Here is a 27,474-nt window from a genome sequence, read left to right on the forward strand (position 1 = left end):
TATAAGAAAGAGAGTAACTTGCTTACAGGACAATATATGAAGGAAATGTTGTTTTGGTTTCTTTTTGTTTCACTTATTTTATTTTTTTTTTTTTAAATAAAATCTAACAAGTTAGGCAACACCAAACAAAGAAATTGGAGATTTTATATTTGTTTTGCACTGCAAAATATTTTAAGCAAGGAATAATATTGTGTAAAGACACACACAATAAAAATATACATAGACTACCAACTCCTTATACTCTGTTTCCCACTGGATTTTCCTGCTTCAGTTGTATCATTACAATTGTAGAAGTGCAGTGTCTTGAAAGATCTTAATGTGTATAGCCTCTGAACTTTCAATACATCTGACATGTTTTCCTTTTCTTAGAACAATTTCAACCTATAAGACACAATTTCTGTAGGTTAAGCACAATGAATATACAAAACATCTACAGTAAAAACTTATCAGGATGAATATTGGTTTTGTAATACTATAATATGTTTATAAGTAAGTACTTCTCCACAAATTAGCCTGTCAGTTTGATGATGCTTGAAACATGCCACATTTCTGTTAAAAATGAGACACTTCCCCCCCTCAAAATAAGGTCAAACATGGAAAAAAAAAAATAAAAAATAAAAAAAAATCTGGTCCTGATGCACACTTGAAACAAAATCTGATTTTAAATAATTTACAAAGTATTTATATTCCTATTAAGAATGTAGAACAATACAAATCTAGATGTAAGAAGTTTCTTTTTGCTGAGTTATACTCTTTAGCTTAATTGAAACTTCAAAATTTTACCTTGGGCTATTGAAGTGTTTACATGTCCATTCCAGTAAACATACCACTGGGTTTACAGAGCTGACTGTTGTAACAACAAACAGATCTCTCACTCCAATATCTTATGTAAAAGAGAGAAGAAAAATCTGTCAATAAAATAATTACAGTGACGCATTTTGCTATTTTTACAGTTAGAATACCACTATACATCTCTAGGGTGAAACTGTAGTCTTTTTACTGTCAAAATAATTACAATGAAACAGACTATACAGCATCAAAGTTGGCAAATGCTATTCATTACAGTCATTTATTGGAAAAAAAACCACATTATTGCATAGGCAGTTTAACAATTGTATGAAACTAACACAAAGAAAGTCACTTGGCATAGTGCTTCATGGACATTAAAATAATCCGTTTCAAGTAAATTTAAGGGCTTGGTTTTTTAAAATGTCTTCTAATGAAATTTTACTTCATAAAAATCTATAAGCTTATAGCTGAAGATAAGGTGAAAGTCTAAATCATGAAAACACTGAAGAAACAACGACTCAGAAATAACAACCAAGTAATTTGCTCTTTTTACATGGATTCTTTTTTAAGACACTTTATCTTCACAAAGGTTATAGAAGAAAGTAGAACTGAAAACAATCACCATGGCAAGTCTCAAAAAGTCTGTCTCATGTTCTGTGCTTGAAGACAGGTTACCTAACATGCATTTGAGTGTTGTCAAGCCACACTGGACAGTACTGAGAAGGGAATTTGTTCCATGAATGCACACCACTACAATGCATTTGTTCTTTGTTCTGGAGAATCAGAAAAAATTGAAGCAGAGAGAGCTACCATGTGACTTTGTCCTTCCTTGGGCCTTTTCTCCTCTTCAAGGCAGTTTTTTAAGGAATTCAGGAGCCTTGATAGGGTTTATGTTTCAGTGTCTATGGTGCAGAACTCTACAAGACAAAGGAGCTTCTCAACAGCAGCCAGAGAAGATTTTGAAGTCTTTATTTTCATTCTGAGTCCTTAATCTTCATCACTTGAAGGACAATGAGTTGCATAATCGAAATTAGGAAACCTGATGGGCAGTTCTCCCCATTTCTTGAAAATCTCCTTTGTTGTTTTCTTGTCTTCAAAAGCAACCACAAAATTTCTAATCTTTAGACAAGGCAGGTCAAGACCTCGATAAACCATCATATTTCCCCAGGCCTGTAAGTATAAGGAAACCATGTTTCAGACACACTATCATTAGACACGCAAAGACAAACACAAACAACATAAAAGTATGAAAAGAATTTGTTCCTCACTTGTCCACAATCTTTACATATAATTTCCACATTTGCCTGGTAATCAGCATGCTTGTCTTGCAAAGTCCTGTTTTCTCTTGTATGGTAAAAATGTCTGAAAAGCAGTCAGAAAACATGAGTCAGAATAGAGTGGTCAATAGTGACAGCTATTAATGAAGTCAGACACGGAAAGTAGAAGCAGTAAACCATCTGACTGTTGTGCACAGACAGAACCAAAGAAAACAAAGTCATATTACATGCTTTTAAGTAATGGCGACATATAAATGTACTCCATCCCATCTTTTGTAGCATTTTATAGAACCACAGAATCATAGAATCACCAAGGTTGGAAAAGACCTTTAGGATCATCCAGTCCAACCGTCCATGTATCACCAATACTTCCCACTAAACCATGTCCCTCAGTAGAGTATCTAAATGTTTCCTGAACACCTCCAGAGATGGTTACTCCACCACCTCCCTGCATAGCCCATTCTAGTTCCCAACCACTCTCTCAGAGAAGAGGTATTTCCTTATGTACAACCTGAATCTCCCCTGGCACTTTTTTTTTTTTTTTTTTTTTTTTTAAAATATCAGGGGAGATTCAATGCACACATATACAATTCACTTTTTTTTTTTTTTTTTTTTTCAATATATGAGCACTAATTTCTCAGTAACTCTTCAAAAAGTCTATACAAATTATACCAGTGATATGTCTCAGTGAAAGAACAAATTTGGAAGGCAGTGACTTTGTAGAATAGCTACATGATTAAAAAAGCATGCCTTATTTGTAATGTGTAATGCCCATCATAAAATTTCTATGATAAACTGAAATTGAATTAAAACATTTTCTTGGCTTCTTAATTTCCATTATAAGTGAGAAAAGAAAGTCACTTCTTGCCATCCTGGCACTGTTTAATATAAGTAAATGTTTAACAAACTAAATAGTGTGACATCTCTTGCAATGGAAATATAAAAAACCAAGAACACTAGGAGAGATATGGTAGGTTTGTCACCAGCATGAATATTTTCCTAATGTACAGTTGTCAATGCACAGCTCATGATCAACTTATTGTTTATGAGTCACTGTCACGGCTCAGACTTTTATCTGGGGTCTGTCAGTAGTATTACTGAGATTAAGATTTGGCAATATTGAAAAAATCTGTTTATTTTTCCCGTCTCCCAGGGCCTGAAGAATTACAGGCCCTGCACAACTTCCCTGAAAACAAAATCCTTTTCCGTCTGAAAGAGACAAACTAGTTCATAAACACTTACTGGAAATCTTTTTTCACACTGACATGATGCATATTTTCAATAACTTGTATATCTTCTCCAGAACATATCAGCTTGTGGCAATTCTTGCACAGGAATGTTATTAGTGAAGGGTTTTTCTTATATGTCTTACGCTGATCTCTCTTTGTCTTCATTTGTTTTTCCATTATACTTTGCAACTGGAAGTCCTGAATCTAGAAACGTACCAGTAAGACAATATTCTAGTGGAATGATCATAACAACCTCATAAATCTGAACACTTATTTCCAGAAATTATAGATCCTTACAAGTAAAATGTATTCTGAAAACTTAATTCAAAATGATATATTCAACAAAAAATAAGCTAATAAGATATGTCTTCAAAAGGAAAAAAAGACATCACGTAATAGTAATTCATTTTCTCTTTCAGTTACTTTACTGAATTCATTGACAGCGCTTTTAGTCGATTTTCCCAACTTACTTCTTTCATCAACAGAAGGCGCAGAAACAAAGATTGGCAAAATTATTCATATGTAACAGCTAATATAATTTAATTTTTTCTTCCCTTAATAGTAGAAAGTATTCTTTACAGAAGAATTCCTTTGAAAGCCATCAGCCTTCTTGAATGGAAAAGTACAGAGCTGTAGCAGATACCTTGTTCAAATACTCTTCTGGTGGCATCTGCTGGACACGTTGAATGGCCTTATACATCATATTTTCACGGAAAATATTTACATCTTCACGTTCAACAGCTCCTGAGCCACTTGAGGCCACAAGTGCATAAGTGCTCTCATCAGCTCGAGCTCGACCACGGGCCTACAATTTGCAAAGAAAGCAGTATAAAAAACACAACATTCCCTGCAACATCAAACAACACTTGTTCCTATTTTGGAACAATGGACAGATACAACAGTCTTATTGCAGTCCTTTATGTAATGACTCCACAGAGCATTTTATTTTTTTTTCCACTTAGCCAGATAAAGAATCAGCCAATACCATACACTGTTTCTCTATTATCATTGAAGATACCTGTGAAATAGTATTCAGGAGATTTGTCATTAGCACAACATTTTGCAAAGCAGAAATCGTATTTTGTCACCAAAAAAACAAGCATGCATATAAGTATCTCAAACATATTTACAAATTAAATGAAAACATAGACAAACTGGTATTATGATATGCAGTTATCTCTTTTCAACTACTGGCAAGACAAATGTCTTTATACATTTCATTTATTATATGAATTGGAGAGTTGTAGCCATGTGGATGTATCGTCCAGTGGTCATTAAAGCAATGAATTTGATTGATCACAGGCTGGAAATGCACATAAGCTTAGAAGTCCATCTTCTCCACATTACTCAAAGACAGAAAGTTAGTTTCAACCAGGCCTGCCTCTGGTCACATCCTCTTATCTTTTCTACACCAGGCATAAGACAGCTTACTAGTTGCATAAAGCTTTAAATCAATTTTACACTGTTCCACGTGGAGGCAAATTTTATATTACGTACAAATGTAGGTGTATGATTCACCATTTGTGTATTCCAAGCAAAAAAGCGCTTTTAAAAATAAGTTAGGTATGCAAAAAACTCCTACCTGCACCATAGCAATTTCATTGGTGACCAGACCATAGCGAATAACAATGTTACACTCTTTGATGTCTAGGCCTTCCTCAGCTACAGTAGTAGCAATAAGTAAGTTTATACTTCCACCTCGGAATTTATCAATGACTTCCCTTTGCTCATTCTGTAATAATAAAAAATTCAATAATTCAATAATAATAATAATAAATACATCAATATATTAACATTCAGTATTAGTTTCTGACATTAGTTTATTGTAATGAAGAGGATTAAAGAATTTTAGTTCAATCATTTCAGAGTGTAAACATCAGTGACTTCAAAAACTGTGTTTAAACATCTTTCAAGATCACAAATGAGGAGTTTCTTTTGAATATGATGTGAGTTTGGTGCCATTTGTGACAGAGGAGGGAGAAGAAACAAATCTTTTAAAGGTAACTGAGCTGGGAACGTTGTAGTTGATGATTCCAATTCAGATTTGCTATGAGTTTTGATAATATAGTTCTTTCTTCTATATTTACAAAGTTTCTTAAGTAGTTAATAAGAGGTTCATCTTATTTCATCTTATAGTACAGTCTTCAGTACTTTGAAGTTCCGAAGTACTTAAAATTCCCCATAACTGCATTCTGTTGCTCTCCATAGGGGAAAAAAAAACAAAAACACAGTGATTATGCTCATAATAGATAAAGTATCCAAAACACAAACTTCTGAATTAGCTGAACATTTCAAATAAGCTTGAGCAGAGGAATACAAGCATCCTATGCATCCTGTTTGTATGATAGTCGGTTTCAAAATGTAGAGGCTATTGGATTTATGTAATGTCTAGTGATTAAAGAACAAATTTTCAGAAAACAAGCTCATTTTTCAGTTAATAATTCACTTTTTTTAAATTTAAATCTGAAAGGAGATGAAGTAAATGAACTCTGCAGTAAACATCCTTTATGCTTAGATGCTGGAGTAGCAGTTTTATGGGGTATAAAACACAGAAAAAGTCTTAGCACATTGAGGCACTTAATTTTGAAAATGTTAAATTATCAGAAAGATGTCTGATGTTAACACAATGGTAAGAGATGGATCAACTGTTAAATTTTCATTGTGAATTTTGGCAAATTTTCTTCCAGAGATTGGCAGGGTGAAGAGCAGATATAAATTTGTATAAACTGATTAAATAATTATGTCAGAAAAAGGCATCATTAACACTGTAGTTCACTTCATTTTTCAATTCAGCCACTAAACTGTAAATTGAATTACTTAACTATCATACTCCTTCTACTGATATTTTGTTTACTTTTTTTTCTTCATATGACTCACTACAAATTGTGACCCTACTGACTACACACACCACTAGAAAACTATTGCCTTTTACTCCTACTGTCACAGAATCCAAGCATCAAAAAAAACTTGTTTCTAGTGGAAATAAAATTGAAATATTGTTATTCATCTAACCTACAGCCTCTAACTGTAAGATACTGGCAGATGAGAAAGCAGAACTCTGGGCTCCAAAATGCAGTCCTTTCTACTAGTACTAAAAAAAGAATGCTTTCTCAAAATATGTGCAAGATTTTAAAACCACAGTGCATATTTCTGTACCTGAGTCATAGGTTTAGTTTCACTATTGTGTCCAGCACCAATAAGATAATGAGCTTTGATTCCCACTTCTTCAAATTTAGGGTTATCCATAATCCAGTGGTATAGAGCTAAGGCACTTTGTCGAGTCTTCGTGAAAATAATCCCTCTTGATTCTTCAGTCTTTGTAAACTCTTCCATTAAAGTGTTTCGGAGCTTCATTAGCTTCTCATTGTCATATTCTGGCTTTCTAGCCAACTCTTTCAGCTGTTTCTTTTTTGCTTTAAAAGCAGTAGATATGAATTAAGAAAAAGCAACCAAGTAAAATAAAAGCTCTAGAAAAGTTCAGCAAGAGCAGCTTTCTATATACTTCTCCCAGCATGACAAATTCACATCCAGTTCAAAGAACTGTGGCATGTTCATTTTTCCATATTCATTAAAAAAACACAACGATCAAAATAAATTACCATTCACTTTTAACGTACACCTTGCCTACACCTCGTGTTGAGAATAAGCGAAAGAAAAATTGCTACATACCAAGACTAGTGCAGAGTTAACTGTGCTCTACTAAAGAGTTAAATCACAGCTTACCATATTTGCTAAAGTTTAAAAATAACTGAAAAAGTCTTATTTGGAAAAACAGATTAATATGCAGTCATCAGTGCTGATATTTTCCATTTACATTTAGACATAATTTTTCCCTGAAAACTCACAAAAGCAGGAAACCTTTTTGGAAACCTGCAATGTTATATGCACCAGGATTGTTGCATTCTTTTCTTTATTGAAGCTTTTATAGACATTTCAGTATGTTCAATGAAAGGCTTGGTGAATGATTCTCTCACACAGGTATTATTGCTCATGATCAGGGAGGATTCATCACACTTTCTTTTTTTAATTTAAAAATTTTAATATTTAAAAACTTATGGTCAAATGACCTTATAAACACAACAATAGCACTTAGAGAAGGAAGGCTTGTGTTGACTCTACAACCACTCGCAGGTTATTGTGTGATTAATCCACCTTGTTGTGTGAAATGGTACTCATGCTGCAGTAAAATCCATTCTCTTTTGCACCACTCAGAAGCCAACCTATCTCCTTATCATTGTAAAGGCAGTAAGAGAAAAAAAAAGAGGCTGCAAAGATTACAGCACAAAGGATCACAAAAATCCTCATTCCAAGGTGAATAATTGAAAAAAATGGCAACTACTTTTGGCCTGAAATTTAGCCTTCTGTTTAGTTGTCCCAGTTAGAGCTCTACTTGGAACTTCCAGCCTCCTAGTACGTAGTGAAATGTTGTGAAATGTTGGTAGAGAGGGCTATTAAAAAAAAAAAAAAAAAAAAAAGAAACAAAAAACAAAAAGCCACTGGACCTTATTTTTGTTCTATTTGCTGTTTTGTCCCTTAGGAGTATATAATGGAATATACATTCTATCTACCTGTTAGAACATCCTCAGGGACATTTCACTGGAACAAAGGGAGAACAATTTTTACTTAGAATGTGCATAAAGGAAGTGTCCTTAGGCCAAAACTGAAGAACTTCTACTCCATGTTTGGACATATGGAATCACAGAATGGTTTGGACTGGAAGGGCCCCTAATGACCATCCAGTCCCAACCCACTGCTGTGATCCCACTAGATCAGGCTGCCCAGAGCACCCTCCAACCTGACCTTGAATGTCTGCAGGAATGGTGAATTCACAGTTTCTCTGGGCAATCTGGGCCAGTACTCTCTGAATAAAGAATTTCTTTCTAAAATCTAACCTAACTCTCCCCTCTTTTATTTTAAAACCATTCCCCCTTATCCTATCACTATCAGACTGTGTAAAATCACACTGATGTTTAATGTACTTCGTACTTTATGAATTGAGACATTCACATATCTTCATAATAAATAACAGTGCAATTTTCTATGAAGTAATAATCAATGGGCACATGCAAATCGATTTCTAATATTTAAAATTACCATGTATTTCTAGCTTACCATGAAATAAACCCATTAAAAATTCATCTGTTTCATCCTCTTTTGATACTAGTGGTTCTTCATCATCATCACTCCCTGCTGTCTTCTTCCTTTTTAGCTCCTTGTAAAAGTTATTTAGGTGATTGTATGCATCAACCATTCGAATAGTATCATTGATTTGCAGTGCATCATTATATTTCTTCAAGTGTTCTGCACAGACACGTTCCTTGCGTTTTTCTTCTTTTGCAGCTAAAGGTTAACAAAATATAAAACAACATTTAAAAATTCCAAAAACAGCAGATAAAGCCAAGGTGCTTTCTCTATACACTTACCTTTTCTCTCTTCCCTAATCACCCACTGTTCATACGGCTGTGATCCAAACTCGGATTTTGGATAGAGCTGGCAATATTTTTGAATATCTTGCATGATCTCAATAACTCTTTCTCTAAATGGATCCTACAAAGAAATAGATTACTAAAGTAAGTATTTTCTGGCAAGAATAAACACTGGACCTAGCTATTCTGGCTGATACCAAATTAAAAAAAAAAAACTTAAAACCTAAAATATTAAATTCAGAGCCAAGTAAGGTTGCTGCGTGCATTTACAATCATCAAAAACAATAGTTCAAAACATCATAAAAATTGTGCTGCGAATATTATATTTTTAGCACATGTAATGTCAAGGTCTTTTGATCTTCTGAACTATAGAATCAAATATGTAAAACTTTTGTTTCTGTTTCACTTTACTAATACTTTTCCGTTCAAATGATGGAAACACATTAAAAAACAAAAACAAAAACAAAACATATTCAAATAGTGCTACGGACCACAGTAGATCTACAGCAAAACATTGTTAGCAAGAATCACAGAATCAGTAACGTTGGAAAAAACCCCACAAGATAACCCAATCAAATCATTCACTCATCACCAATAGCTCTCGCTAAAAAAGAAGAATTTTATATCATTCTTTGAAAGGGAAATGTAGTTTCAACAGTAATTTGTTTGATAGAACATACCTTTCTTTTGTCATCTGCAATCACAGTTTTCTTAAATGGATCCTTCACCTGGTTCTTCAGTTGAGAGGCATGCTCTTTAACAGTCATTATTCTGCATGCATCAAGATTGGCACAGATCTGTAAGAAAATAATGTATATTTTTGCTTGGCTTATTTAACATGAAAAATGAGTTAATGCAACATACCTTCTCATTTATATATTGACTTTTTTTTCCAGAATTTTCCGCATTGTTTTCTTATTAGAAAGGCAAACTCTTTGAAGAGAATTTGGGAATGAAAAGCAAGTTGCTTTTACTTTTTAGGCCAGAAGTGATTCTTTCACATACAAAAATGTTTGCAGATGAGGGTGCAAAGCAGGTAATTTGAAAAGGAAAATATGTCACCAATACTTCAGAAGAAAATATGTTACACTACAAAACAAATAAATAAAAAGAATAAATAGAATGAAAGAAACGTCATGTTGTTATTCTAACAATCTTGACATATATGTAGAAAATAATTTGAAATGGTCTTTCTTGGAACTCGGAGAAAATTTCTACACTAACTCCACAACTGAAATACATTTTTCAGTATTTGTTCTCTCCTGAGAAGACATGCACATTTAAAGAAATGCTCTTTTTTTCTTCTTTTTTTTTCTTCCCCCCCCCCCCAACCCCCATGAAGAGTTGTCTGGCAGGCAAATGTTACAGTGTTTGGAACAGTAAGTATCTATTTGAACTTGCAAATTCAGATTATGTTTCTTTACACAGAAAAGCCAGCATCTTATCATTAAGATTTCACAGAATCTTTTTTTCCCCCCTTTTCTCCTGGCCTGAAAGTTTTTGTCTCAATATACCTCATAATTACATGTATTTCAATAGAGCACAACAGTTTCTTGCAGGTCTTACCTATTCAGTTTCACATTTTGTTACTGTGCAATTTACCAGTCAGGAATCTTCATTGAAGTACTGTGCAAAATTCTATTTCTGTATCATTAGTTTAAATCCACTGATTTTCAAGTTAAATAGTTTCTATCAGAATCACAGCTGTTTTAGGCACAGAATCTAATCAGTTATCTCCAATTGTGTGTTTATGCAACTACATACTACTCCTTCTCAACCAGAAACTGTTAACTGTTGAAAATAAATGAATTTGCTTGCTACCTTCATCTCACAGGTACCTTGTTTTAGCTTGTTTTTAGTAAACAAATTCATTTTTCACTTTCCTGCATCCACATACAAGAAGAGCTTAGTTGCTCTGGAAATATAGATTTAAAATACTGTGACCTCTCTAGGACTTAAAATATGCAGTAAATTTTAATCCAGCAATGGAATTTTATTATTATTATTAATTGATTAATTTTATTATTATTATTAATTAAAAAATGTATAGCTGCTTTGTGTATTTCTTGCCTTGAATCTCAAGAGTTTTTTTTTTCAAGGGTGCCAATCCTTTTACTTCTCAATTTATGTAAGCAGCCTTTATCTTTATAGTGATTTCCATTAACTTGTAGTGGGACAATTTGCTGAATGACTTTAAGCTGAATTCCCATGTACATATACACATAAAAAAATTCAGATTATATATTTGGAGCCCGATGATTTGAAAATGAAAGGGCAGTTTACTTTCAGAATATGTTCTTCAGCTTTCGGTTTAGTTTTTGCACCGCCGACTCCAGGTGAGGCTGTAAGTCCCAGAATCTGAGGCTGTGGAATCAAAGGTTTGTTTTCTTTTGCCTGCTTTCTGTTCTTGATCTTATCTTTTAAGTAACGTCGCATGATATTGTTGTAAACACCTTCCTTTTGAGTGTGATGGCACTCATCAATAATAATGAGTGAAAAATCTGGGGGAAAAAAACAAAACAAAATAATTTTCTTTCAAATGTAAAATTGTTTGAATAAGTCTTCTTACAGATAAGGACAACGTTGAACTGATTGTTTATATGAGTACTAATTGCATTTGAAATATTCTAGTAAGAAGTGGATGGACCTGTATATATTTAATGAACTTTGGAATCTTTTCTGCACTCTTCATGTGCAAAGTACAACTTCCTTAAACAGTTGTAGAAGACTTTATAAAGCAGCCTGAATGTAGTTAGAATTAACCCTACTAATGTTAGCAAAATGGTAAGATTTTAAAGGATCCAACTTTTATGACAGATTGGCTTCTTTCTTGTGTGTCACTGTATTTCCCAAACTACTTACTACATATGTATTTCTAGTAATTTTTTCTAAATTCATTTATGGCCCCTGTATGATGTAATTCAATGTTCTACTAAGCTCAGAAACAGCAATCAGTAGAGCTTATTTGCATGATGTTGTACTTGAGCTATATAAAATGGGAAGTACAAGTAAATGCAAAAGTCTAATTTGGCTTGAAAAACCTGCATGCTCATTATCTAAGGTCTGGTTTTGACTCTCAGAGTACAGCTTGCATTTGTACAGTCAACTGAAAAAAACATCAATTACTGAATCTGGCACACTTTTAATCTGTAGTTTTCCAGAACAGTCAATACTTCCAGCCCTTCTGTAAAAATGTCAGAATAAAAAAACTTGCCTGACAAGTGGACACCTTCATCTTCTTCAGTGGCATTTAGCAGTGAATTCTCCAGGATCTGTGCTGTACAAATGATGACATCATTTCTTTTGACAACTTCAGGAAATGAGATTTTCAGCTCAGAATCACCACTTAAACCAATAACTTGATACCAGCGTTTCAGGAATGGATTAAACTCCTTTCGTAAATGCTGTTCCACTAACGGCACCTGAGGAAAACAATTTCCAAAGAATTTAAATCAGAATATATGTAGAACTAAAAATACTCGCTTATTTGCCACAAATGTAAGGTGAATGTACTCTGTGAAATATCTTTTAAAAAATAAATAAATAAACAAACATCCCCTTATTCACTACGGAGTAGGATATTAAAAAAAAAAAAAAAAAAAAAAAAAAAAAGGAGAAATAAACACTAAAAATCCACAAACCAAGCCCCCCCCTGCAATTGTTCCTATGAAAACTTTCTGACCCAAGAACTTAAGTTTAGCTGTGTCTTAGAAAGAACAAACTATGCATGCTCCAGTTCTTCAGCTGCGCTTATAACATACTGTCAATTCTATTCTCATGGGAGGATATAGATATCTTTTAATCTTTAAAGGAACTTCTTAAATGCATTTATATACTTCAATACCATAATAAGAGAAGTTTGGTTCAGATTATCCACTCTGAATTTAGCTGTAAACATTACAGTAATTATCAGAAAATCTGACAAGATATTACTTAACTAGTGCAGCTCCTTAGATGGCCTTCATTACTAAATCTGAACAGATAATGTGAAAAATACATTTTTAAATGTTATTTTAATTAATCCTAACAATAATAATGCTTTTTATCAATAATGTAGTTATGAGGACACAGTAAGTGGGTAAATTCCCACTTGCACAGCATTAAATCAAAATAATTAATGTTTGCACCCATATAATGGAGATGACAGTCTAGGGCTGTATGACTTCAAACATAGATAGCTACATCTGCAGAAGTTGGGAAATGTATTTACATTCACTTTAGAAGTTTCTTACTAACAGTGCACAAGGTTTGAAAAATACTATTTTTGAAGAGACCAACATACCTTATTAACAAGTACTATAACTTTTGCTGGCTCTGATGCTTTTTTCTTCTTATCCAAGTGATCTTTGGTAATGTAAACAGCCACTCTGGTCTTGCCACTGCCTGTAGGGAGACATATTATAATATTCTCCCCATTCAGTGCTGGTTTTGCAACTTCCATCTGGTAATCTCTCAGGGTGAGATCTGGCTCAGGTGAAGCTCTGCCCTCTGCTTCATCTTCACCTAAGGGTACAAAGAAATTTAAATATCAAACAGGAGGCATTTATCAGAACAACAAACAGCTGAAAAATGTCAAAAACATTAATTTACTGTGAGATACATCTTATGAATAAAGAGAAACGTGGCATATGAGCATAAGAAATGCTGTTCTGTGGACCTGTACAACTCCAGATCAGAACTGCTTCACATCCAGCCATCTATCATGGTAGGTGGAATTAGCTACTGTACATCTTCACTCATGTACATTAATATGTTTTCTATCATGTACGAATTCAAATGATACAATTCAGTACACTGAAAACAAACAAACAAAAAAAGTGTTCAGAGCTGCAGTTTTTGTAATACAGGCAATCTTATGTGATGCTCTTATTTAGTTTGTTGCAAGTGAACTAGCTTTCTAAATATTTCCCAGAGGAAGAAAAAAAGAAAAAAAGATGGAGCCTTAGAAAGAAGATATAGGGACTACTTAAAAATTGATGAAGAGAGTCATAAAGTATGAAGATCAAATAGATGAGAAAATTCAATTGCCCATACAAGACAGAGCTAACTGTAGAACATGACCATCTATTCATGGTAGACTGCCCTGCTTCCAGACTCACTCATACAAAATTCAGTCTCAGTTGATCAATAAAAGGCCATGCACATTTACCACCCAAAGGCAAAACCTTCCATCAAAACACAAAATGTAGCAGTAGAGAGTCCAGATTCATCGTTCACAGGTAAAACAAACAACATTCAAAGGTAAAAAAAAAAAAAAAAAAAAAGGATAATTTCACATAATTTCAGGCAGCGAGAAAACTGTGTCAGGTCTCTGAGCTTATATATTTTTAGGAAGTCAGAAATCATATATATGAATATAAGAAGCATTTATTTCAATGTAGTCCTGGGCATATTTTCTTTCTACAGGTATGTTTAAATTTGCCTGAATGTGTACCATCCTCAGTGAAGAAGAGACACAAATTCTACTAGACTAAAAACGAAGATAAAACCCTGTGGCTGTATTTCCTGACGATACTAAATGAAGAATCATGGGGCTTTTATTACCACTGATACATCATACACAAAAGAAGTGTTTTTCTAGTACCTCTTATTCCATTCAATAAAATTAAACTAACAAGAAGTAATGAAGCTTGATAAAATATTGATAAAATATTGCTGATGGAAACACCTGAATACCATTCCTAAGTGTTTTTTGCTTGTTTTACCTTTTAGCGTGAGTACAGTACTACCTGGAACACAGGGAAATTTACACCAGAGATTACTGGCTGTCACTTATCTGACTTCTACTACTCTCTTTTGAGGAAGAATATTGTTTGCTTTCTGGTTGACTAAATCCAATAGTTCAATCATATTGAAACTAGCACTTATCACCCATCTGTTTAGTTAAATTTCAGTATCCTAACATCCTCAACTAACTGTCTATGCCTAAAAAATATTTAACTTATCTGCCTCCTACTTTCCTCAATCCCTCTAAAGATAAAAGTAAATACAGAAATCATTTCAGAAGATATGACTCCATTAAAGAATTTTAATCATGCACAGTACGACTTTAGGGAAGCTGTCTGCCTTCATACAACGCTCATATAAACTGCTGCTCTAGCCTGAAAGAAACATAATAATTATTCTTCTATTGTTCTGATTCCAACACTTTTCTTGAGTGTAAAATGATACTTGCACTATAACTAAAACCACATGATTATTTGCTTTAAAATGCCACATAAGATGCTACATAAATGTCTCCATTAATACAAAGCCTCATGGCAAAATTTCAAATTATAAAATGCATAAATATAAAAAATTCCATCTTTATCTCGTTAGCTATTCCTCTCATAGTTTTTAAAATGAGTTTACTAGGCTCCAATAAAAAGCATTTTTTTTTTTTTAATATATTTTTTTAAAACCCAAGCATAAGCAAAACAAACAGAAAACAGTAAGTGCAAAAGAAAAAAAATCTGCTCTGCACTCTTCACATAACTGTAGGGATTTTTTTTTTTTTCTACTGAACTACTGGATGTAGCCAACGCCAAATTCACCTAGCAGATTTTCCAGAGAAGTCTTAAAGGATGGTGACATACGTATGTGTGGACACATATCAGTAATCTTTTAAAGCTCGATCAACTGATACTGTGTGTGACCACAAAACACAGCTTTCTGTGTCCTGACATTTCATGTGACACAGTGAGGAAAAAGTCCAACATGAGCAATGACTCACCTCAGCTGACACAAAAATGCAAATTATATTCCTTAGAGCTAACAACATACAGGCTAAAACCCTATCTCTAGGATAGCAATTTAGATTTGACATACCTTGAACCTTCTGAGTACTTGTAAAATACATTATTTTTAATATTTAGAATGGTTGAAACTATTTTAAAGCATTTCCAGTAAACACTTTGCAGGCATATGATATACAACAATTACATTGACCTTATTGGACTAGTTTTTTTAGTCAGATTTTGCTTGTCAGGCATACAGATTTTTCTTGATCCTTGTACAAGACACTAACTCAGAACAAACTTTGTAAATGCTAGACTCGAAAAGAAAACTGATACTTGAATTCTGTGTAGGCAAAAACTGATTGTTCATAGTGGTGGCCAGCTGTAAGTGCATTCTACCTGAGGTGCACTGATTTGGTTGCTTTTACAAATACTTCTACTAAATTGTTTAGGTCCAAAGGTTCATTATGATTCTCACAGGTACCTAGGAAATGCTTCTCCTCAACCTATAGATGCCTCTAAAACCTGTCCTATTTATTCTCTTTCACTGCCCCATGCAGGAGCCAGGAACAATTTAGCTTCTGTTAGAACAAAAGAAGCATATATATGCAGCGGTATCTGTACAGACAACCATGCTAGATTACTTCTGGAAGTTCCTTCTAGCCTATGTATTTCCATTCTGCATCACTGACCATTTGTATGATGACAGTACGGCAAAACTTAGAGGATCCCATTAAATTAAGTCTTTGGGTGCCAAAACTTAAGTTCAGACCCATTGAACTGGTACCCATTTTCCAAAAAAATAAGAAGTTTGGCACTTTCAGTTTGTTGCGGGAGTTCATCTAAAAGTTTCCATCAATTTTTATTTTAGCCCATTCACAGAGTGCCTGTGCTCCAAGCTTATTTTGCAATCACTGAACAACAAAAAAGAAGCATACCTGAATCACTGGTCGGGCTGTTCTGTCCCAGGTTTTCATTCAAGTTACTGACACTTGCATCTCCTACAGCGCCAAGTGATTCTAAGTAAAAAACAGAAATAAATGTGGTGTGGTATATTTGCTATACAAATATAAATAGCTAATATGTGTGTAATTTGCTCTCTATCTCACTTGTCAAAATAGGCTAGAAAAATGTCTGGAAGGGATGGCTGAGGTCTAATTTCCTTTCTTACTGAAGAAAACATGGAATGAAAAATAAAAATCAAAAACACTGCAGAAGAAAGGCTCATTATTAAGTGTATTCAGCATTTATTTTTTCCTTGCATGAAAGTAAAGTACATGACCACATGTACAATCATGTACAATCATCTGTAGTCCTATGTTCCTTTTCAGAAGAAGAGTGAAGAGTAAAAAACGGTGAAGAGTAAAAAAAAAAAAAAAAAAAAAAAAAAAGAAAAAGAAAGAAAGAAAAACGTGTTGGATAGGACATGCTGGCAATGCTGCTGGCAAACTGAAGAAAAACTCTCTTATTCTATTTACGCTGCACATGTTGTATTTGTAGTAGAAGAAAATCAAATCCAGGACTGTGATCTTTTTTTAAAAAAAAATATCTTGCTTTTTTTTTTTTTTTTAAAACAAGTTTTCCTTCATATAACATAAAAAGCAAAAATCATAGGTCTCAAGTAAAGAAAAGCAGAAAGATTATTATTATGTCCTTCAAAAGCAGGGACAAAAATTCTGCTAACTTTGCAGAAAACTTCGACACCACCAGAGAAATACAGCAAGTTTTCTGTTCATATTCTAATGTTAAGCTCTCCCTCTGCTGGGCAATCGATATATTGCACAGATAATTTTTTTCAAGCCACAAAGACAATTTATACAGATTTTTGAAAACTCAGTCATTTTAACACCTGAAGAGACAAACTATTCTACTAGAAAAATCTTCCGCACACAAACTTATCCTGCACTGTTTGTCAGCTTACCTGCAGCACTCTGAAACTCAGTTCATAACGTGCATAAGAAATAAAACAGTAATAGCGAACTATTTTTGCAATAGTTGTCATTTTGGGCTGCAATCACACACATTGCTGGCTCATGCTGAATCATTCATTCACTGACACTCCCAAACACTCCTCCTCAGAGCTGCTCTCAAGCCATTTGTGCTTGAGATCACTCCAATCCAGATGCAGGACCTTGCACTTGGCCTTGTTCAATTTCATAAAGTTGGTATGGGCCCACCTCTCAAGCCTGTCCAGGTCTCTCTGGATGACATCCCTTCCCTCTAGTGCCAAACAGTGTGTCAAATTTACCACACTGCTTGGTGTTGTATGCAAACTTGCTGAGGGAGCAATCGATCCCATTGTCCAAGTCACCTACAAAGATGCTAAGTAACAATAATCCCAACACTGATCCCTTAGAAACACCACTTGTTACTGGTCTCTACTTGGACACTGAACCATTGACTGCAACTCTCCGAGTGCAACCATCCAGCCAATTCTTTATCCAGTGAGTGGTCCATTCAGCAAATCCATTTTTCTCCAATTTGACAACCAGGATGTCATGTGAGATAGTGTCAAATGCTCTGCACAAGTCCAGGTAGATGAGGTCAGTTGCTCTTCCTTTATCCACTGATGCTTTAATTCCATCATAAAGGCCACCAAATTTGTCAGGCATGACTTGTCCTTGGTGAAGCCATATTGGTTACCACCAATCACCTTGTATTTATATTCCAACTGCCTCAGTAGGGCCTTCAGGAGGCCTACTCCATGATCTTGTCAAGCACAGATGTGAGACTTGACTGGCCTTCAGTTCCTTGGATCTTCTTTTTTTCCTTTCTTGAAAATGGAGGTTATGTTTCCCCTCTTCCAATAAACAGGTACTTCACCAGACTGCCATGACCTTTCAAATACGATGGATAGTGGCTTGGCAACTTCATCTTACTGTTCTCTCAAAACCTGTGGGTTGAGTTCCATGGACTTGTGCACCTTCAGGTTCTTTAGTCTCAAACCTGATCTTCACTTACAGCAAGCAGATCTACTTTCTGCATCTTCTTACCATTGCTTTCTTAGGCGGTATGGCTAGAACCCATGCCAGTGAAGATTGTGGCAGAGCACCTCAGCTTTCTCCACATCCCTTGTGATCAGGTCTCCAGTTTCCTTCCAGAGTGGGTCCACATCCTTACTGACATTTTTATCATTGATATGCAAATATATATATTCATTTATTTATAAATACATAGGTATATAAAATAGCTATGAACCATAATCATCCATAGAATGGGCAGAAGTATTAAAGACTTTAAGCGCATAAATAAAGAAGATGGTTTCCCAGAAATCACTGCAATTGAAGGAAAGGCACTTAAAAATATATTCACGGCAGGAACATGATTTAAATAAATATTCCCAATTATTATGTAACAGTATGCATTTAATGTCATCTGAAATGAATGCACTGTCTTATAGAAGGACAGAAGAATAGAAATATTCTTTATTCTAGAATAGATATATTCTGTTCCATATAGACAGAAGAAAAATATCATTAATCATAATGCATGTTCCAAGACCTGACACGCTACTGAGGAGCATTAACAGGAATTCCAGTGCTGAACATGACACTGTTGTATCTCAACTTTCTAGGAATCCATCCAGTTAGAAAACAGAAGATAGGACTAAAATTATATTTATCTAATCCATGATCTCCCCTCTAACAAGACCTACTGAAAGATGTACATGCAACAGAGAATATGTATTAAAAAAGTATTGAGTGCACAGTTACAATCTGAAGGATGCATTACAAAATCATCTCTCAACATAAAATATCGGTGGTAAAGACAAATGTAGAATATTCATCTTCCAAAGGAAAGGTGAGAGAACATTATGCAATAGCAGTAGCATAGTGTTCCCCTTTTTCAGTTGTGACAATCCTCTTGAAATATTTTAAAAGAAAATAGTAGTCCATTCCAAAACCATGAAAACAGGTGATATTCTAACCCTTGCATTCAGCATTTTCACTAGCTTTCCTTTACAATGCTGCTTATACACTAAAACAATGTAATGCACAGAAAGGTTTTCAGTCACTTTGCATTAACAAATAAAAAAGCATACAGATAATGGAATGCAGTGAAGAACATAGACCTATGCAACATCACTTTTTTTTAGAAAGTCTCTCTTACCTGTTCTGTGCTACCTTATGCCTTAGAATAAGTTTCAAAGACTGAAAAACAGCAGTGATGTACCAAGAATAAACAGCTTAGTAAAACCGTTCATACTTTCAAATTAATGAGCAGTTTCTCTATTCTGAAGCATTAAGGGGAACACTTTGTAAGACATTACTGAAACTGCTGCTTAAAAATCAATCAAGTGGTACCACCTTATAGTAACTCCAAGGTTACTACAAATCAGATTTTCATAGAATTTACTTGTTCCAGTCAACTTCATTTTATGAAACAGGTCTTGAAAAACAGAGCTGTTAATTCTTTAGAATTAAATTCCTTATACTGGTAACAGAAATCTTAGTCTATGTGTTTTCATCTTCAGACCTTGCAAATTTAACTGCTTTTGCACTGTATTTTGTGCATGAAATTTCTTATCTGTGTTTTTGTACATGTAGTTATCTTTCTGAGGCTAAATTACTTATTTCTACATTTTCTTTATAATCTTAATACTCTCATACCTCTCCTTTACTCTCTCTGCCTAATCTACTGCTATAAAAGAGTCAGGGGAAAATTTAGATATAGTGCAAATTGTAATAAAATGAAGTGATTTGAAAAAGCTTCTTCCTGTAGAAATTTGTTCCATCTCAATACAGAGAAGACTGGTGGGAGCATAATGCAAAACACCTGACAACACCAAACTGTAAAGAAAGCGGTCTCCTAGTCATATGCAAAATGGATTAGGGTTTCCAGCTGTATTTTCACCTGCCTGGTCTAGAAATAGTCTTATGAGATTATGAGAGAGGTTGTAAACAAAAAAAATAAAGAGGCTTGATTAACACTTCTGTTTGTGTGTACAGGTGCACTGAGATTGAAGCATACTGCACTTCAAGATAGCTGAACATCAGCGTAAGTTCCTCTACAGCCATCTTCACACAATGCTGTCTCCTAACAGCCCTTCCCATCTTGAATCTACGTGACTGTTTTAGATCAGATCAGAAGTGTAAATTAAAAATGAATCTGTCAATTGTCCATGCTTCATATTAGCTGGTTTGGATTGCTAGAAAAACTCCCCTCAGATGAAACCAAATGAGATTGTATTCTAGCCACTTGCAGACATGCAGCCCACACCAGACTGAAATCAATCAAACTGCCAGAATTAACACTGTACATACATCTTTAGCACCCACTATTTCACTGAACAGATCTGTTCAACTTCACAAATTGCTAGTAAAGACATACTCTGCCTATTTCACTACAATTCATTGAATAAACCATAGTTTTCAGGCTTAGCTTGTAGTAGGCTACTTAACAGCTAATTGTTCTAGCTAGCTAACAAGAGTCATGCATGGGATCCTGGGTAACCGGATCTAAGGGTGGGTGGAAACCCTGCCCACAGCAGAGGTGTTGGAACTACACAGTCTTTAAGGTCCCTTCTAACCAAACCTTTCTAACTGTTCTGTGATTCTGTGAAAATCTATCTTCAGCAAAGCTACAATTAAAATCCTGAAAGCACCTGACTAAGATTAAGACTTGATACTCAGTCAGATCCATTCTAAATCATTAATAAACATTTGATACCTCTACTTTATAATGCCAAATAATGTTCTAATACAGGAAAAACAAGCTGATATTTCTGCTGCAGTTAATAGTCCACTACTTGTTATAAATCATAGTGATATGCTGTTACGAGCACACTAAGCAAAAAATAAACTACTACTGAAAGGTTGCAGTTTTCAGAGCCAAATTTTTCTTGATGTGTTCATGTTTGACAAAAAAAAAAAAAAAAAAAAGAAGAGAAAAAAAAAAGAGCAGCCTTAGCTGTCTTACTCCTTTGGCTGAGTAAGCCCACTAAAATAATTTCAGGTAGGATTTATCTCAGTTTTAACCATTATTTGAGCTGCATCTGAACTTGTAACAGATATGAATGGTTCCTTAATCACGCAACATATGTTTGAATCATCAGCTCCCAGTTATATCTTGAAATTGCTGCTGGTTGTTGCTACTGCTTATAATCAACTCCCTAGGCACATTTTTATAAGTGGATCCATATGAACAACAGGCCACAAAAATTTCTTGGCACACCCTCCTAAGCCAGTCTGTACCATGCCAGCAAATTCATGCTGAACTAGCTCAGTCTAGTTACAGTAGGTAAGGATTTTTTCATACCTTTCTAATTAATACCTTTTAATTAGTTCAAGTATGGCCCTGTTTTTGTTCTAGAGCAACTCCATTAAAGTGAAGTGAGCAAATTTAAAGAACTATCCTCCAAAATTAGTGTTGATGACAACTGATAGGAAGAAATGGAAATCACTGCTTCCAAGGAATCAAGATCCTATTTTTCCATTCATTCTCTTTGACAGTAGCGTATGTTCCTGACTTTTTGAGCAAGATGAGAGCTAACGAACTGGGAACATTCTTTAAGTTACTTCCAGTAAAATTTAACTACTACCAGCACAAAACACCAATTGGTAGACATACCTGAAACTACAGAGTTCTTTCCAACAGAAGTTTCTAATACACTGCTCTCTCTGACAAAACTGTCATCCAAATTTTCTTGCTGTTTCAAATCCTCCGTTACAGCACGTCCATGTTGGCTTGCATCTTCTGTTTCTTTGCTTGTATTGTTCTTCAACTCATTTTCTTTATTCTCTGTTCCTAGAAAGTAAAAATGAAATTCCATGGCTCTATAAAAAAAAGTGTATCTTTTAGTGTGGAGTAGAGAAAATACACAATGGCATGACATATGGTCTTGGCAAAGATGCCAGTTTGGAATTTTTATGTTTTTATAAATGTTTATTAATAAAGTTGTTAGTCATAAATCTCTAATATTTGTGGTCACGGTGAAGACTGGAAAATTGAACTGTGGACTAGCCCTTTTCAATTCCATCAGTTCTGTAAGCTCATAAATGAATGTACCTTGGAGCAGGACTTCCGAACTTCCCCATAAAACAGAAAACAGAGAGGTTTCCCAAAATGTCTTCCCATCTTCTATTTCTGAGTCTTATTCCAAATACAGGAAACATTTTTCTTTGTCTTCTCCGTTGTTTTATTATTAAAGATATTTAAGAGTAGACATATCCCAAAGGCAAAAAATGCAGTTCAATATACTGTAAATGCTTTTTGTAAAAACTACAGTTTTTACAAAAAAGAGAGGAGAAAAAAAAAAAAAAAAAAAAAAAAAAAAAGAGAGCAGCCTTGAGCAGCCTTAGCTGTCTTACTCCTTTGGCTGAATAAGCCCATTAAAATAATTTCAGGTAAGATTTATCTCACTTTTAATTATTGTTTGAGTTGCATCTGAACTTGTAACAGATATGAATGGTTCCTTAATCAAGCAACATATCATCAGCTTGAAGTTTGAATCAGTTTGAATCATCAGCTCCCAGTTATATCTGGGAATTGCTGTTGGAGTTGTTGCTACTGCTTATAATCAACTCCCTAGGCACATTTTTATAAGTGGATCCATATGAACAATTTCTGTTCATATGAAGTTCTGTTTTCTGGACTTAAATTCAATTACTTTGTAATTAGAAATTAAAGAATTTATTAGACTGATTCTATTCCAATTTTTTTTATTATTATTTTTTTATTTTTTTATTTTTTTAAAATATAGGTGTGAATTTCTGTGAGCAGGTATTTGCTAATAGTAACCTATTATACTGTAACCAATCGTTCCTGTTCAACCAGAAATGCTACACTGTATAAACACAGTTCTCCTTTCAAAATAGCAAATGAGCCTATCTTGCATGTCTACCTTCTTTGACCTTGTAGCAGTAGAAGCTTCAACAATCATACACTTCACACATCTACAAATGTAGAGGACTGTTTACACAGAACATTACTTATTGACTGGTAAGAACAACACAATTTATGTGTTAATCTGTACAATTCCTTTTAAAACCTGCATTGTCCAAGATTACTGAGAAATTCTAGAAAATGTATTCATTCAGTATTGCATCAAGCAACTGAATTAAATTTAACTTTTACACTACAAAAATCTGCACTACACTGAAAAATCAGAAATGTAAAATTTGGAAATAATTGAAAATAAAACTATAAAGATGAATTTTGTTATCACTGCATTTGACTTTCATCCAGAAGCACCTTCTGAGTCTCTAACTTGGTTGACTTTGTTCTGCTTACTAGACTTTTTGAACACCTTCGAACTGCATGACTGAACACAGCAGCTGCCTATCTGTGCTTCACAGAGGCTGATTCCTGTCCTCAGCTAGAAGAAACATCTTAAAACATAGTTCCACACGAAGCAATAACAACCACAGAAGTTGGTGAGCTTCTGAAGCAAGAAAGCTAAAGCTGTTAAATATGAAATCTGTTAAAAATGTTAGTCTCAAAGATCTTAAAAAGCTGAGTTTAAAAAGGGAAATTCAGGGACTGCTTATTTTTTTCCCCATATTTTAGCATCTAGGGGATAATAATTCTTCAACATTATAACTATTGCATGAGGATATAAAGAAGTAACCAAAAACTTTGTAAAACATGCTACAAAGGAAAAACTAATTCAAATCTTGAAGAAGTCAAGAAAAGAGTTATTTGTTCAAAATAATCATCTGAATATTTATGATCATTATAAAAATACACATTCAGAACCAATAGGCTACAAAAGGTAAGAGTTCAGTTTAATTTTGATCATATTGTTATAATCATACTATTCTTAATAAGGATTTTTTAGTGTTCAAGAACCTCTTGAGTTAGCCATTAAAAATTTTAATTTGTAATCCCGCAATGAGAGCCTTGTCTTGTTTCCTAACTAATAATTCAAAAAAAAAAAAAAAAATTTTTTTTTTTTTTAAAAAGTATTCATGGAATAAGAAGGTTACCTCCTGTATTTCCACTTAAATCATCTGCAAGACTTTCATGTTGGGTTTCTCGTAGAGCAACCAAAAACTGAGAGAACCAGTCCTTCTTCTGCACTATTCTGCTCAACAGCTCCCTTGCACCATCTCTGTTCCCACGACTGTCAGTAACAGTCTCAATCTGGTGAAAATAAACAAACAAACAAACCCTAAGACAGGATTTTGTAATAGTTCAATAAGTTAGTACGAATAGTATACATGCATGGGTTGATCTGAAAGTAATGCCTTCTATTTATTTCCACAAAAACTACAACAGATAGAGAGAGCACAATAACACTACTTGATACAGCAAATTCTCACTGTTTCAGCATAATCATTTCCATTAGCTCTGCATTTTCACCAGCGCTGAACAAGAACCTGAATGCTGCAAGGGATGAAGGGCGATGTCAGTGGGTGCCATTTTTTCTGCATGGAGGAATTTAATGGAACACCTTTGCTTCATCCACACTTCTACATCAGATGTCATTTTGTCAGTCTGCTCCTCCACATCCATCACACAGCATCAACACGTAATGGAATACTGGTGGGAAGGTTCACCCTCTACTGCCATACCACCAACATACACCTCTGACACTGAGGGCCGCAATAATAAAATAGGAGGCATTACTTTTGGAGCAGACTTTGTAAAACATGTGACGTGAAATTTAATTTGAGAGACTGGTAATGCTTAAAATTGTTATAGTAATAACTGTTATATAATAATAATTTTTATTTTGCTATAATAATTGTTGTTCGCACTGGTTTCAAGATTAACCATCTTGGATTAAGGAGAAGTGATGCAACACAGTCTACCAGAACTCAGACCTCATCTCTAACATGACTTCATAAACAAGGTGGAAAGTGTCCCTTCTCAAATACTGAGAAGACAGAACATAATAATACAATATAATAAAATAACAGAGTAGCCTGTTAAAAGTGACTGTTACTCTACAACAAACCACAGAAAAGCACTCCAAGCTTCTGACACACAGAATCAGGCACATTATCACAAGGGGAAAAAAAAAGCACTGCTCCAAAAGCAGAGCTGCCTGGGACAGGTGTTGAGATTTCCAGAAGAATGTCCTTAGGGTTCAACAGTCATCATTCCTCATATGCAAGAAAATGGGCAGGTGGAACAGCTGACCTAAATTTGGCTGAACAGTGTGAAAACCTCTTGAGTTAGACTGAAGGGTGTGAGAACTAGGAGCAGGGAAAAGTAAACAGAAAGCAGCAGCACTGCTGGGGGATAATCATTAAGAAATCCTCTGCCCCATCAATGTTGAAACTGGCTGGGTTGGGAAGGGTAATAAAGGAGACTTAAGTAGAAACAAAAGCAGCATAATCAGGGAAAATACGCCTTTGTTAAGGAATGGATCCTCAGCCTCCTAAAAGACTGTCTCTGGCACAGTCTGGCCCTTGCTGCTTCCTGATCATCATCAACCAGATGAAATTAAACACGTGACCCTCATTTAACTGAGATGGCGCACTAAACTACTCTACAAATTTACACAAAGCTCAAAAACCATATCGTTCAACCATTAGTTTACCAAGTTTTGCCTTACTGCTATAGCAAATACTACATATTTTCATTTCAGACACCGTTTGGGGGGGACTTCACTGTTTTTGGTTTCAAGGAGGTTTCACAGTAATTCAGGAAAGGCATTCCCAGACAAACAGCCAACACTGGCATATGCTTTCAAAGTTAACCCTTGCTCTTTCTTGCCAAACTGGTATTTTTGCCCAGCTTCACAGTCTGCTAATGGGAATGATATTCCTTAGTGAATCTAAAGCAGAAAATAAAGGTGAGGCAGGTCTTGTTTTAATTCAGGTATTCTCTAGGACTTTGCAGAACAAAGGTCTGTGTCAAAATGACAACAGTAAAGCTGACCAGATTCCTTTCACTTACACACTGGTCTTTTCTTACCTACGGCATTGTCATATCCTGGGTGTTAGCTGGCATCCTTACTGCTCCTGGCCTACTGCAAACAGCCTTCACTGGCTTACTTGCAGCTTCTTCACCAAGCTAACTTATGCACATTCCTTTCTGCTCTTGCAAGCCCACCTGTTGCTACTCTCCACTCAACAGCCCCTAGGAGCAGCTGAGCTCTGTTGGGCTGCCAGTACGTCTCACCTACCCCAACCAGGTCCTCCTCCTGAAAGATACCCAGCTCCAGACACTTCGCAGCCACCTGTCTGGTCTGCATGTTATCCACCAGCGTGCCGTGCAGCAGCTGCACCAGGTGCACGCAGAGGTCGTGGTCGTCCTCCTCCCGGGGCGAGGGCAGCTGGCTGGGGTTCACGTAGCAAGCGGCCAGGTCGCAGCCTCCTTTCTTCAGCGCCAGTAGGAACTCAGTGTACCAGCCGCGGTCGCGGGGGCCGCGTTCCACTGCGCGCAGCAGCTCCTCGGCCCCCTCCACCTCGCCGCGCTGCAACGCCGCCGTCCGCACCTTTTCCTTCTCCTCTGCGCTCAGCGAGGGCAGCCAGTCCAGCACCGGCTGCACTCGGATGCAGCGCTTCAGCCGCGGCCTGAAGCAGGAAATCATGTAAAGAAAGCGCTCGTCTCGGCACTCTTCCGACATCGCTGAGCTGTAGACTGGCTCTGCTTCTGCCGGGAGCGGGGGCTGCAGGGGCGGCCGAAGGAGCCGGAGTCGCCAGCTCCACGGCGGCTGTTCTCAGGCTGCCCCGTTCCCGGGCACCTAACATGAGCCCCGCTGTGGCTTTCGGTTTCGCTTGTTGTTCGCTGCGCAACGGAAGCCGCGCCCAGCCCAGGGCACGGGGAAGTGCTGTTTCAAATTATTGGAAAGTTGCAACGGGGACTGAGTTTGAAAACAAAACTGACGTGTACCACTCATTTTCCAGAGCGCGCGTCCAGGGCTGCTCGCAGCGCATCCATGATCTCTATACGAGCGGTTCCCATGGGCGCACCGGAGGGAGGGGGAGGAGAGGAGGTAGAGGCTCTGCGAGGAGGGGAAGGTCCGCGTCGGGCTGCAGAACACGCCCTTCTCAGGATACAGCCCCTGTTGTACCTCCGTATGCCTTTATATCACACTTCACTTTACAAAACCCATGTACCAATCCTGTCCTGTCCCTCAGAC

At 35.7% G+C, this 27,474-nt stretch overlaps 1 protein-coding gene across 1 annotated transcript; it reads right to left on the reverse strand.

Moving 5' to 3' along the window:
- Nucleotides 1-52: 52 nt before the first annotated feature.
- On the reverse strand, nt 53-27,134 carry IFIH1 (interferon induced with helicase C domain 1). Its single transcript, XM_052675504.1, is given in 17 exon segments — nt 53-1,959; nt 2,058-2,151; nt 3,309-3,499; nt 3,939-4,100; nt 4,878-5,027; nt 6,452-6,708; nt 8,408-8,635; nt 8,719-8,842; nt 9,402-9,518; nt 11,005-11,222; nt 11,936-12,143; nt 13,004-13,224; nt 16,376-16,456; nt 22,008-22,184; nt 24,365-24,521; nt 26,515-26,974; nt 26,976-27,134. Coding segments are annotated over 17 exon segments (3,135 nt in total). The 5' UTR covers nt 27,083-27,134; the 3' UTR covers nt 53-1,776.
- Between the last annotated feature and the right edge of the window lie 340 nt (nt 27,135-27,474).

This window comes from Tympanuchus pallidicinctus, unplaced genomic scaffold (genome assembly GCF_026119805.1).
Source record: "Tympanuchus pallidicinctus isolate F22 unplaced genomic scaffold, pur_lepc_1.0 scaffold15, whole genome shotgun sequence".
Lineage (NCBI taxonomy): Eukaryota > Metazoa > Chordata > Aves > Galliformes > Phasianidae > Tympanuchus > Tympanuchus pallidicinctus.